Genomic DNA, 13674 nt, shown 5'->3' with positions numbered 1-13674 from the left:
TCACACACATACACCGTATCTACCTGTCTCTCACACACATACACCTTCTCTACCTGTCTCTCACACACATACACCTTCTCTACCTGTCTCTCACACACATACACCTTCTCTCCCTGTCTCTCACACACATACACCTTCTCTACCTGTCTCTCACACACATACACCTTATCTACCTGTCTCTTGCACACATACACATTATCTACCTGTCTCTCACACACATACACCTTCTCTACCTGTCTCTCACACACATACACCTTCTCTACCTGTCTCTTGCACACATACACATTATCTACCTGTCTCTCACACACACACGCACACATTTCAGGTGTGAACAGCTGCTTTGCCTCACAGCTCCAAATATTGAGGAGGAAAAGGAAAGAGTAAAGTAAGAACCTTAATATAGTATATGAGATGGAGCAGATAGTATAACTAAAGTAAGGCTGTGCTGCTTACACCCACACACACACCCACACACACACTTAGACCCACACTTACTGGTTTATGGCCCTACCAGAGAACACACAGGTCAATGAATGCATAGATCAGAGCTTTTATGAAACATTTGTTAGTGCTGGCCTGCCATGTGTGCAGCATCAAAGTAGAGACAGCCCATAAAGCTTTGGTTTATAGTAAAACATTTACTGCTCTCTCTCTGCTGCAAAAGTGCCAACACAAAGTTTCACTTCACTGGATCACAACAGAAGTTATGAGAGAAAATGATGGACACCTTCTGCAGTTTTTGTGTGCATTCAAAACCCTTGGATTGCTCTCGAGGGGCCACATTGAACGCATCAAAGCAACGAGGGTACGAGGTGAAGATACCGAAAAATGATCAAATGATGATCAGGAATGTAGTCCAGAATTCTTTTTTGTCCTTTCTGATCGGGAAAGTTGACTTGTTAATGGACATTGTAATAAAGTGAGATATGTATTATGTTTTAGACTTTTAAAAATCATTACTTGTGTCAAAATGTATATAATTGAGACATGGCGAGATCTTTTTGAAAGCTGTGTGTGTGTGTGTGTGTGGTTGTGTCTTAAACATAGGTGGAAGTGGGTCAGAGACATTAGACATGAATGATTCAGCGTGGAGGTGGAAGATGGGACGAGAGACAGAAAAAAGAGAGAAAGAGTGTGAGGAAAATAGGTTAAAGCATGGTGCATAGGATAAGTGTGTGAGCGTGTGAGTGTGTGTGTGTGTGTGTGTGTGTTTGAGAGGAAGAGAAAAGCTTCCCTCAAGGAGCTGTTGTACATCAGAGAGGCTTAAAGAAAGACAGCGAGGAGGTTTACACACACACACACACACACACACACACAGAGCAAAAAAAAAACATTGACAGGGAAGGGAATAAAATAACTGGAGGATTTGGAGGGAAAACAAATCAAAGAGACGGGAAGGAGGTGCGGGGAGGGGATCGGGGGGAGTCGCGCTGAGGGGAGGCAAAGAGACAAAGGCAGTAAGGAGAGAGGAGGGCAGGTGGGACCACTGCATGACAGAATGAGGATCTGCTCTCGACACATTTCCTCTATTCTCGCTCCCTTTTTTCTTAAAAAAAAAAAAAATCTATTGCTCCCTCTCCTCTCCCTTTCTTTGTCTCTCTCTCTCTTTCACACATACACAGATACACACACACACACACACTAACACACACATAATCGGAACGTAATCTGGACTGAAAAAAAGAGTACTTATTTTAATACGTGGGCATGCATGTTTGTTGGCGATGAGCGGGTGGGTTTGGAAAACCTAAAGAGCACTAAACTGCGTTGATTACTTGTGAATACAATCCAAACGTGGAAGTGGTTTGCTAGTTTTTTAGCAGCTACACAAATATCCATATACAACTTATCGCGTTGTGTATTAGACATTCCAAAAACACACACACACATATTTAAAAGCGCACACCTTGACTAATAACAAAGGTGTAAAAATGCATCATCCATGGTCTGCGGGGGAGCTTGCTCGTTTCATGGGACCACACACACACCCCCACACCCCCCCCCCCCCCCCCCCACACACACACACACCCACACACAGTGTGACTAAAGATGTAGCTTTGTCTCACTGGGCTTCTTTACAGTAAATCTATTTCCACACTGTGCTACGGGGACCGAGACATCTGCTGACAATCTGTCGGCATAACACACACACACACACACACACACACACATTTTTGCTTCATTTGACAGCGTGAGAGTGACAGACACTTCCTGTGTTGCGGCTCCGCTCCACCGACTCGCGCGTCAAGGTGCTCAGAAACATCGGCGGTGGATGAAGACAAAGTGACTCAGAAGTGACCTCGCTTACACACACACACACACACACACACACTGACGAGAGTTCACAGAGACGCGAGTCCCAGAAGTTGAAGGTTTCCATTCCAACAGAAGTTAGAGTAAATTAAGATGAGCTTCCTGTGCTTTCAGCCACTGTTATGAGAACATAAAAGGAGTTTGAAAGGAGGGTTCAAACATCTGATGGTTTTTGGCTCATGCACTTCATGATTTATTTGTCAAGTCTTCTTCTTTTCATCTCACGCTTTTTGCTTTCATTTTTAAACCAAACCAAATTCCACCTGTGGCCGCATATTTTTTTTTTTACTTTGATGAAACACAATGTTTTTCTCCCCATTTACTTCATCTTACACGTTCATGTGCTCAGTTTTTTTGTCCACCGCACGTATCCTCTCCTCGGAGGACCTCGCTGTGGGCCAACGCTCCCATTAGGAAGGGTGAAGTTTTCAAATGAAAATACATCGCGGACATTGTAGTGAAGCGGTAGTTTATATCTGTGATTACTGTGAGTCGTGGGGTTATAAATCAGAGTTTCTCCCTCCAGCTGAAATCGATCCTCAGACTTTTCAGTGCGTCCTTCTACGCTCCTGGTCGGCGTGCCGCAGTTTTATCAACATAGCTGGTTGTTTGATGACTCACAAGCTGTAATCAGCTGAGGACGGTTTTCCTCTTGTTCCCTCCCATCGGCCGGGACATTTCGTGCTTGTTTTGAATCCCCTTCTTTACCCCCCCCACATTCAGCGTTCTTAATAAGCGTGACAGAGAAGTTAAGGTTGCAAAAGGGGCGGAAAATCTCCGGAAACTTTTCATGGGAAGTTAAAGCTCAGGAATTTTGACCTATTTTTTTTTATACATTTTTTTGTTGCAAACGTTGTTTTGCAAAAGCATTTAAATGCAGTTGAGAAGAGGAGTGTGCGAGCCTAGTGCAGCTGGAGCCTGGTGGCAGCCTGTCGGGAACGTCGTCTGCCAGGAACGTGAATGTAAACATACAGCGCTCGGTTCTCTTTGAACGTCTCTGTCATAATCGAGCATACTGATTACTGGGCAAACTGAAGCCATTTTCACTTTAATACCAAGTTCATTTGTATACATTAGGATGTATGTATGTCCACAGAAAAGTATTATTATTATTATATTAAAAAATTTTCTATAAATATTTGCTCATGACAAAACAAAATGTTCTGGCAGGGTAAATGCAGTAAATTACCCCATTAATTCTCATTTATTCCTGTTCATTTCGGAATATTCCCGTTATTTTCCCACGGAAAGATTAACATTCCCGGGAATCTTGCAACCCTACAGTAGTATTGCATTCTTAAATACACAGCTTACACATGAAATATGGCAAAAAGAATAGAAAATACAACACAGACGAGTCAGCAGTGTAGAAAAGGGAGACTCTCTCTTTCTCTCTGCTGTATATTCAGAAGATCACTGGGTTGCAAGGCTTCAGTGAGCCCTGTTATTTGAATACAACGTCTAACTGGGCCACATCTTTTATTGCTTCTGTTTTTTCCCCGACTCAACCTCTGCCTCTCGCGAGGGAGAGGACTCCAAAAAGTGGAGACGCAGACTGCCGGAGTTGGCGGGAAGAGGGCAAGAAAAGCGAGTGCAGAGGGCGCGAGGCAAATGGAGAGAAAAGAAGGGAGGCGTAGAGCGAGGCGCCCTGATTTCAGCATGTAAAGACTCGGTGTCAAAGCGGCGTGCCCCTTGTTGTCAGACTAAGCCCTCAACGCGTCTGTCATACACACCCATTGCACAGCAAATACACACGCACACACACACGCACAAGACTTGTTTTGGCACACTGTGGATTAATCTCATTTCTCTGGGGATCTTGAGAGTGCTTGTCTCCGCTGCCATAAGCATGCGTATGTGCATTTGTGTGGGAGGATGTCTGTGTGTGTGTGTGTGTGTATGTGCGCGCGTGTGTTTGTGCGCGTATACATCTCCAAATGTTCCACTGGTAGTGAAAGCTTCTGTCATGCTGCCTCATCTGGTTTTGTAAGAGACTCTGTGTATGTGTGTGTCTTATTCCTGAAGGCAACATGCACTTCTCGTGTTAGCGACGGGATAGCCGCCATTGCCAGTGTGTTTTGTGTGTGTGTGTTGTGTGCATCTTTTACGCATGCCGTCACACTGTTACCGATGGCTTTCCGGCTGTAAGGGGCAGAGCGGTCGTTCCATCGTAAAATAAGATCTTTGGCCGCATGCGAACAAACAGAGGGATGCAAACGCAAACACACAAACGCACAAAACGCGATTATCTTCAGTATGTAGTGACAACCGCGCCGACAGTGAGGGATGCGGCCTGCCACACAGCCACCAAAGCTCAGAGGATGATTACGTTTCCAGAGCGATATCTGCTCCGAATGGAGAGGCGGGAGGGGAAAGGTGGAAGCGGAGCATAGGGACGGCAGGAATGAAGGGAGGGAGGGAGGGAGGGAGGGAGCGAGCGACGCCCTGGTGGAAGATAAAAAACAAAGAGCAGAGCAGCGAAGGGGAAATAAATTGGATTTACGGCGTTCACCTTGAGGCATCGGCCGAGGCCGTCGCTGCAGGAGGCGGCAGACGCTCCGTGTGTAGCACACAAACGCACTTAAAGTGTCCCCATTCTAGACGCTAAACGACTCCCCCGCCCCCCCCCCCCCCCTCCCACACACACACACACACACGCACACACACAAACAAACAAACACACACACTCACAACTAAAATACATTTGATTTCCCTACTGAAGCAAACTAAAGCAATGGGACTCACTTGCTTCGCCAACACAACTGTTGAGTCTTTTCTGAGGGACGCTTCGGTGTTCTCCTTTGCTAATGAACTTCTTAAAGGTTGTTAACGCTAGGCATCAGCAACAAACCCCGCATGAAAAACAAAAAACAAATCTGTATTACATATATGACAGTCTAAAAGATTGATGGATGAGTGGAAGGAGAGAGCGAGACGGGGCGTCGGAGTATGCCGCCGATTCGTCGGCTCCACCCGGCTGTTGTCGGACAGCTGTCTTTCTCCTCTTTGCTTTCCCTCCTTTTCTCTCCGACATAAACACATTTCTGCTTCTTTTCTTTCATTTTATTATCCTCCTGCCCCACTCTACCCCCCCCCCTCCTGTGCCTAAACAGATTTATAACTCTTGCCCTGACCTCTTTTACTCGCCTTTCTTCTCCTCGTCTTGTCAGTATTACACCCTTCTCTTCCTGTTAGGTGCCTTCTGCTCCCTTCTTCCCCACATCCGTCCTCCCTAATACCTGATTTTTCTTGGTCTCTACCCAGCAGCGGCGTTGTAACCCCGACAATGAAGAAGGTTTTTTTTTATTACATGATATAAATGTAAGGCAGTGTTTGCCGTAACATTATATCAGTGGGGCGGGCGGCCGTGCTGCAACTGGGATTATTAAATAAATTATGATATTTACTTTACAATAAACCGTGAGCTCCCAGCTGTTCTTGATGCTTCAAACATCTGCAGTGATGTCATGTTTCAACCAATCGTCCTCGTAATAAAAGGTTGAGAATAGTTTTTCTCCAAATTGACGGTCTAATGATTGATGGTGCTGTGCAGATTGAGAAACAATTTTAAGCAGGGTTAAGAGTTTGGGCCATTTGAATGAAATTGACCGGAGTACAACCTACAGCGACATCCAAAAGTTTAACAAACTGCTTTTCTCTCACAATACTCTCCAAAAACCACAAACGGAACGGTCTGCATGCTAGTCTTAAACATCCCTGAACCAGAGAGACATACATGTGTGTGAGATAAAAGAAAAAGACCCAGAGAGGGAGAGAGCGGCAGAGGGAGGGATGTGCGTTGAATGTCAGTACAGCAGAACGGCACAGAGTGAAATGGGCTTTAATTCGGCCCGATTGGGATATGCTGTCACAAACACACACACACACACACACACACACTGTCAGCACATTCCTCCAGCTGGCTGCAACGCGCGCCCTCGCACCCCCCCCCCCCCACACACACACACACACACTCACACCTGCAGACTGCGACAAACACACCTCCCGAAAAGGACAAATTAAGGCAGGGAAGAAAGCGGGAATGTGCGTTTAATGTATATCACAAAGAATATATGTCTCTGTGTGTGTTTTACGAGTGTGTGTGTGTGTGTGTACATGTGAAGGTCGCTGCACATAATTTAACAGGGGGAAAGATGCGCAGGGCACATGTGTGTATATCTGTGTAGTTGTGTTTGTGTTTATTCTGTCCCTGGATTTAGTGTGTGTGTATTTACACACTATCGTTGTGTATTCACATTTTTGTGATTGTATGTGCATTCTTTATTTCTACATGACCGCTGCAGTGTTTTCACTGGCGTGCGCACACACACACACACACGCACCAAAACACAGACACACAGATACACATCAGGGACTCAAGGTTAGAGGAGTGTCGGAGTAAAGAAGACATACATCAGCTGGTGAAAACTATGGCACCAAGATAGATAGACTCTGCAGACTGTGTGTGTGTGTGTGTGTGTGTGTGTGTGTGTGTGTGAGAGAGAGAGAGAAGGAAAGGAAGCAGTCGCAGAGGGCGAGAAAGCGAGGCGCTTTTCCAGCTGTATCTGCAATGCATTTCTGCGTGGGAGCGACAGTGTGAATGTGTGTCCATGCACTCCGTCCAAGGAAACCTCTGAAACATGTCGTATCATATATCATGTCCTACGGTAACATTAAACCCAACGCCGGCGTAAAACCGGGCGACGAGTCAGACATCAGACCTGAAAGAGTTACGGCGGCCCTGCGCGTGCAGAGACAGTTTCATATGCATTACACGGAGATATACGAGACCCGGGACGCGGCCGCCTTAAACATCTCGTGTTTTACATGTGAGGGAAAGCCAGAGGCAAATGACGTATTTGCTGACCAAACCCTAATGTCTTGTGAAAAATATGAGCGGCGGCGTAATGTGCATTACTCACAGCGAGGCATCCAGCAGCTACCTGAAAAAGCTTCCACCGAGACGGAGCAGACGGACAAATACGCAATATCCCAACTATGTGCGAGGAAAACACCCTGCTGCAGCCGGAAAAACATCTTTGAATTATGCAAATGCTGCACATTGTGAAAAAAAAACACCCATGAATTGGAACAATAAGCATCTGCAGGTGAAACAAATGTGATATTTCCCAGGTCGATAAAATCTCCCCTAATGTACCCCTATTAGAATTTGAGAAAAATGTACTTGTGCAGACGGAGCAGCATTTAAAAGTTGTCTCGGCTACTTTGTTCAGCCACTTCAGGGTTGCATCTCAAATATTTGAATCCGGCGACATCAAAAACCGAACACAAGAAGCACCGCCACGGAGAACCTGTCTAATCGTTGCAGGGGTTTCACAACACCTCTGAAGATACACCACCTCTATGCACGACTGCTGTACGAAAGAACCAAACAACTAAATGTCAAATAAATAATTTTCAATCGCATAGTGAACGCGTAAGTCATTAAAAATGTGTCACATGATGGAAGGTACGCGGCGCGGTTGTATATCTGCATAAAACATCGGGGGAGTAAATATTTGGTCTCTGGACAGAAGCTGTGATCTGTGTATGGAAACACGCGGTCACGCCATAGTTCAGAGTCGGGTATTGATGTTAACCACAACGGATTTAAACACCAGCACGCACACACCAGCGTATTGGGACGGTGAAGCAGAATGATGGCTCAGAATCTGTTGAATCTAATGTGTGTGTGTGTGTGTGTGTGTGTGTTAGCCTGTTCCATAAATATTCAACTCAACGCCTATATTCTCCCGACAGGAACGTCGGGCAAGTCCGACCCCAAATAAATAGACCGTAGCGTGCTTGCACACGTGCACACTCACGCATGCAAAGTCACATGCGAAAACTCGGGCCACGCATTCTGATGCTCTGAGGCTTGTAATAATCACGCGGGTCGTTGCCGGGGGCGATAAAACAGCCTTTAACGTCCTCACCTGGCCGGCGAATGGATGTGCTGCAGGACACACACACACACACACACACACACACACACACTCTGTGTCTTTCTCAAAAAACAAAGAAATGCAACGTCGGTAGAAAATCACACAGCATGCCCCCTTATTTTCCCATCATACCCCAGTAACAGATCCCAGATCCAGTCCCAGGCCGTGTATAAATGGCCAGGACATGCCTACACGGACATTCTCTTTGGCTTCCATTTCCGCCCAGAGCGCCGTTCCACTAAATTACACCTCGTTGTACGGTCTCGGCAAGGATGTGAAACAAAAAAAATAAAAAATAGGGGGGAAAAACCTTTGGACTGCCGGACTCCTCTCGGCTGCACTCAAGCTGCAAACCCATTTATTAAAATTACATAAAAATTGACAGAGAGTTACAGCGAACGCATGAGTGTGTGCGTGTGTGTCTGTGTATGTCATCAATCACATGGGGGGGCTCGACAGCGGTACATGGTTATTGCATTAACGCAGGAGATAAAAGCAGAAAGAGAGAGAGGGGGACGGGACGGGGGGGGGGGGGGGGGGGGGAGCAGGAAGAGGAAAGAGAGAGTTGATGAAGTGTCGGTTGAAGATCATGTCAATGTGACATGGAACACTGAGGCATCATGGGAAAGTGCTGAAGATACCGTAAGAGTTGCTAAATTCAGGGCGGGCGTTGAAAGTCAGCCCTCGCTCGGTGTGTGTTGATTGATGCTCAGTGCGGTAAATACACATCTTTCGTTGCCGTGACAGCAAAGAGGCTCGGACCGAGGGGTTGGTCCAGACTGAAATCATCCCCGTTAAAGTGAGGGGAGATATTCATCGCGGCCCGATCCCCTAACGTCTCCTGCAGAAACAGAAGCAATAAAAACGCCTGCGCCTTACTTCATCTCCAGCACCTCGCCCAGGTGCTTCCGCCTCTCGGCCCGCATGGCGGTCAGGTGACCTTCCTTCTCGGCCAGGGAGAGTTGAGTTGACGACAGCTTGGCTTTCATCACGTCCAGTTCCTGTTTCACCCTCTCCATGGCAACCAGCAGGTCCTCCACCTGACCCACACACACACAAGAATATATTGTCAGACATTTAAAAAAGTATTTGTTTTATATTCTCCTTCAATGTGTGTGTGTGCTGTTTGGTCCTGTGTGTGTCTATCTGTGTGTGTGTGTGTGCATCCCAAAGCTTCTGTGCTTTTGGAAAAGATTGAATCCTTCCTGTTATACATGTGACGCTCGCTCTCAGGACATCGTGTCGTTTTTCCCTCCGTACGTTGTTACTCATTCTCTTATGGATATTACTTATGACTCTCTCTGGGTTTACAGATGTCAGTTTAACGTCTGTGAGGTTGAAGTGATGAGGTGACTGTACGTCTCACAGCGTGAAGAAGACCTGGCCTGACACCAATAGAGCACACACACACACACACACACACACACACAGACACACACACAAACACACATTTTCTCTTTTCTTTCTCTCTTGTCCAGGTATAAACTCCCAGCGTCTCTGAAATGTTGAAGTCGAGCGAAAGGAGAGCCAGAGGGGCCGATTAAAGACATTCAAACTGAGAGGGAAGGATGCCTTTATTCCCTCCAAAGAGTAGATGTTATTTGAATAAAAAAGGTCCTCTCATGTTTTGCCGTTTGTTACTTTCTTTTAGAATTGATACCTTCTTTTAGAAAAGTGATCTTCAGGTTGTCAATGTGAGAAATGCCAAGCCATGCTGTGGCTTTACTTCACCACTAGAAAAGCCTTTGGAGGTGCTGCAGTAAGGTGGAGCTTACGGACCTTATCTGTTGACATCTCAAATCATATTGTTATACATTACACTTTCTTTTTCCACTCTGTTCAGAAAAAGAACATTGGGTAGACAAGAGATGGAAATCGAGAATTAAAGAAAATAAAGACAAATAGTATCTCATTTTCTTTTTAAAGTCATTGCTGGTAAAAAATATAATTTTGTTCACTGGGTACATAATTGAATAATGAATGATTCAATGAATGAATAAATTAATGAATGCATGCGGGAATGAATGAGCAAACAAATCAACTGTGCGCTTTCCAAAATTGCTGTACCAATTTACCGGGCAACACGTAAAAAGTAACAGCGGCAGTAAATTAGGATTTGTGTCCCATGCTGCCGTTCGTTTAAAGGGAAAACAGGAACAAGGGAAGTACAACAAAAAAACAAAAAACTAAACGCTGAGCAGTGAAGACAAGAAAGAATGATGAAAATGGACATTGAAGCACAGGTGAGTGAGGTTTGTGAGGATATTTTTGTTACCTTTGACCACCTAAAGCCGGCTGTGGTGAACTCATGCATTGGAATGTGTGAGAGCTGCATACAAAAAGAGCAAAGAGACAAGAGACAGAGGAAGGGAAGGGGACGGTGACAGCGAGGGAGGAGAAATTAAGAGATACAAAATGGGGGAAAGAGAGAGTATGAAACAGAAATGGGGGGGGGGGTCCAGAAAAGGAGAATGATCGAGGGTGGACATAAGAAGGATATGGGGGGAGTGAAGGGGGGAGAAAAGGTATAGAAGTAGGAGGGACGTGTATTAGAGGACAAAATAAAGAGGCAGATAGGGCATACATCGAGGTGATAAGGATGATGTATGAATTAAACAAACACGCAGGGAGGAAAAGCAGAGAGGAGGGGGACAAAAAGAAAAATTGTCAAGTGCTCAAGTGACAAGACGAGATAGAGAAAGCAAAGTCGAAAAAATGCTAAGCACGAGAAAGAGAGATAAGCAGATAAAAGAAAGTGCAGACACAGCGCGAATAGACCGAGCAGTCAGAAACACGGGTAGCGTTAAATATGCAATTTAGACAAGACACGAGGAGAGGAGGGAGGAGGGAGGAGGGGGGACGAGAGGAGAGATGAGGAGAAGAGGAAAGGAGAGAGGAGAGATGACGAATATAAGGGCAGTGAAAGAAAGACATAGAAGGAAGAGAGGATAGAACGGCCTTTGGCCGACTTCAGAGAAGCAGAGATTGAGGGATGGAGGGATGGAGGGATACAGGGAGGGGTGAGGAGTGACAAGGCCCGGCTGGAAAAGGAGGCGCGGGGGCGGGAGGGTGTGCGCAACTTTCTCTTAAAGGAGGAGAGAGAGGCGAGGGTGCATCGGGTTCAAGAATTAAAATGGTCGGGTTAATGAACTACGGAAAGCTGGAGGAGCCGAGGTCGGCTTTTACTGTCATACTGTTGACTCACACAAGAACACGCACACCTTTCTGCACCGCTCACACACACACAGACACACCTTCCTACACCGCTCACAGACACACACACACACCTTTCTACACCGCTCACAGACACAGACACACACCTTCCTACACCACTCACACACACAGACACACACCTTCCTACACCGCTCACACACACAGACACACACCTTTCTACACCGCTCACACACACACACACACACACCTTTCTACACTGTTCACACACACAGACACACACCTTCCTACACCGCTCACACAAACACACACACCTTTCTACACTGCTCACACACACAGACACACACACACACCTTCCTACACCGCTCACACACACGCTGGTGACTCACGTCTAGCAGAAAAAGTTTGGTTTATTTTCATGTGGTTGCGGTCAACCAATTTTGCCGGGCGAACCCTATCCGTCGGACATTCCCTCTCTCTCACACACACACACACACACACAGCGGCATATTGAAGGTGTGTGTGTGTGTGTGCCAACGCTATAATAAGCAATGTGTGTGCCTCATTAAGGGAGGAAATTGTCCCTCTTCCCTGTCATCGTTTTATAAGTCATTACGTGAACGAGTAATTGCAGAGTCTCAGAGCGGGAACACAAACATATTTATTCACAATTCAGCCCGTGTACGTGGAGACGCGTTTCCATTCAGGCGACCAAAGCGGCGTCGTCCACCTGACTCCCGCTGAATGCCAGCTGGTTGTTGCGCTGTTTAAACAGCAGTTAGCGCTTCTTCCCCCGCCACGTTTGAGCGGGCCTGTAGCGCCGAGAGGATGTATACGTGTGTGTGTGTTTGTGTGCGCGTGTGTGCGGACAGCCGTTTGGCGGCGAAAGGCCGGGTTACTGTTGTTGGCGTTCAGGTAGTGTCTCACGCTCGCCGGCCCGCCTGCCGACGCTTCAACGCCTTCCTCCTCCACAGGCCGCGTTTCGGCGCGCGCAGGCCGTTCATGGCCTGCACCGATGGAACCGACTGCCTGAGAAAATTAGGTCCCAGTGGACTTTAAAATAGGATGTGGTTTTTCAGCGTCTCCTTCTCTCCTGCCAATGGTTGCTATTGTGTAAACACAAAGGTCTTTGTTATGTGGAATTCTAAGTTACCCATAGTTTACTACTGGGTCAGCCTCTTTTTGAACAAATTGCTCCGGGAACTGAGAGTCCCTTTGGAGTTCTTTTTTTCTTTAGCGTTCCCGCTGAGTCTGAAGAACCACGAGGATTAGACAAATTAGGCTGATAATGGATTTTTTTTTTTAAAAACGATGGCCTCAGCCCGTTTCGATGCAATCTTTACAGAAGAGAACGGCAACAACACAGGCTCATCGTGTTGTTCTGTGCAGTTACCGGGGGAAGCTGAGGAAGTGATGCAAGGGAGACCTGCAGAGGAGGAGAGTCTTTCTGTTGCTGCTTTTAACAGGCTACGCTACACTGATGGAACAAATAGCGCAATCAAGAGTAATCCCAAAGACGCACCACGTAACTCTAACACCAGCGGCTGTCGGTCTTCATTAGAACAAGCTGCAGAGAGCCTCGCTCCATCCAGTCTGAGTGCAGGTTGGCTTCCACAGAGGTCTCATGAAACTGGCTTCATGAGATTGACCGATGCTTGTGACTCTGGGTGTTCTGGGTGAGTTTTTTTTTTTTTTTACCTACCTACCCAGACCGCATGCACATATTCCATCCCTGCGCCCGTTCAAACCCGTCATTACCGCTGCATCAGATTCCCAGGGTCAAAAAAAATACACCTCCAAAGTGCTATTTCTTTTTGGTTGCATCACCGCATCGAAAGAGAAATCCCAGCTGCCGTTTGCATCATGTTTAAACATCCTTTCCCGTGGCACCTTTAATGGATCGGGATCTCGCCTGGAATTTGAAATAAAACCTCGGCACACAGTTTGCACACGGAGCTGAGGGAGGTGCACTTGTTTTGTGAGCCTCCTTTGCTAGGAGAGCCCTAATGAACTATTGGCCTCCATCTGCATCACTCTCACATCCCCCCCCCCCACACCCCCGTCTGCCCCGCTTTGCTTGGCTTTTTCCGACATCCGTCCGTCTGGACCGCTGACCAGGGTTTTCAGGGTGTCAGCAGCGGAAAAAAAAAACAAAAAAAAAAAAACGTGCCTTTGTGTGCCCGTCCTCGTGCGTCTGTCCAGAAGTGGCCCGGTGAGTAAAGGCCAGAGAGCACGGCCAACATTT

At 46.6% G+C, this 13674-nt stretch overlaps 1 protein-coding gene across 10 annotated transcripts in view; it reads right to left on the bottom strand.

Moving 5' to 3' along the window:
* Positions 1-13674, bottom strand: part of LOC119211549 (ELKS/Rab6-interacting/CAST family member 1-like) — an 82551-nt gene that overhangs the window by 25627 nt on the left and 43250 nt on the right. For all 10 annotated transcript variants that reach the window (XR_009942873.1, XR_005119770.2, XR_005119771.2 and 7 more), the window contains one exon: positions 9138-9298. Coding sequence is in view for 7 of the 10 variants with exons in the window: in XM_062560172.1 (XP_062416156.1) it covers positions 9138-9298 (161 nt within the window). In the remaining 3 variants the exon portion in view is untranslated. The remainder of the gene's footprint in view (positions 1-9137; positions 9299-13674) is intronic.

This window comes from Pungitius pungitius, chromosome 2 (assembly GCF_949316345.1).
Source record: "Pungitius pungitius chromosome 2, fPunPun2.1, whole genome shotgun sequence".
Lineage (NCBI taxonomy): Eukaryota > Metazoa > Chordata > Actinopteri > Perciformes > Gasterosteidae > Pungitius > Pungitius pungitius.
Note: the sequence above shows the minus strand (reverse complement) of the source record. Positions and strands in the feature narration are given on the sequence as shown.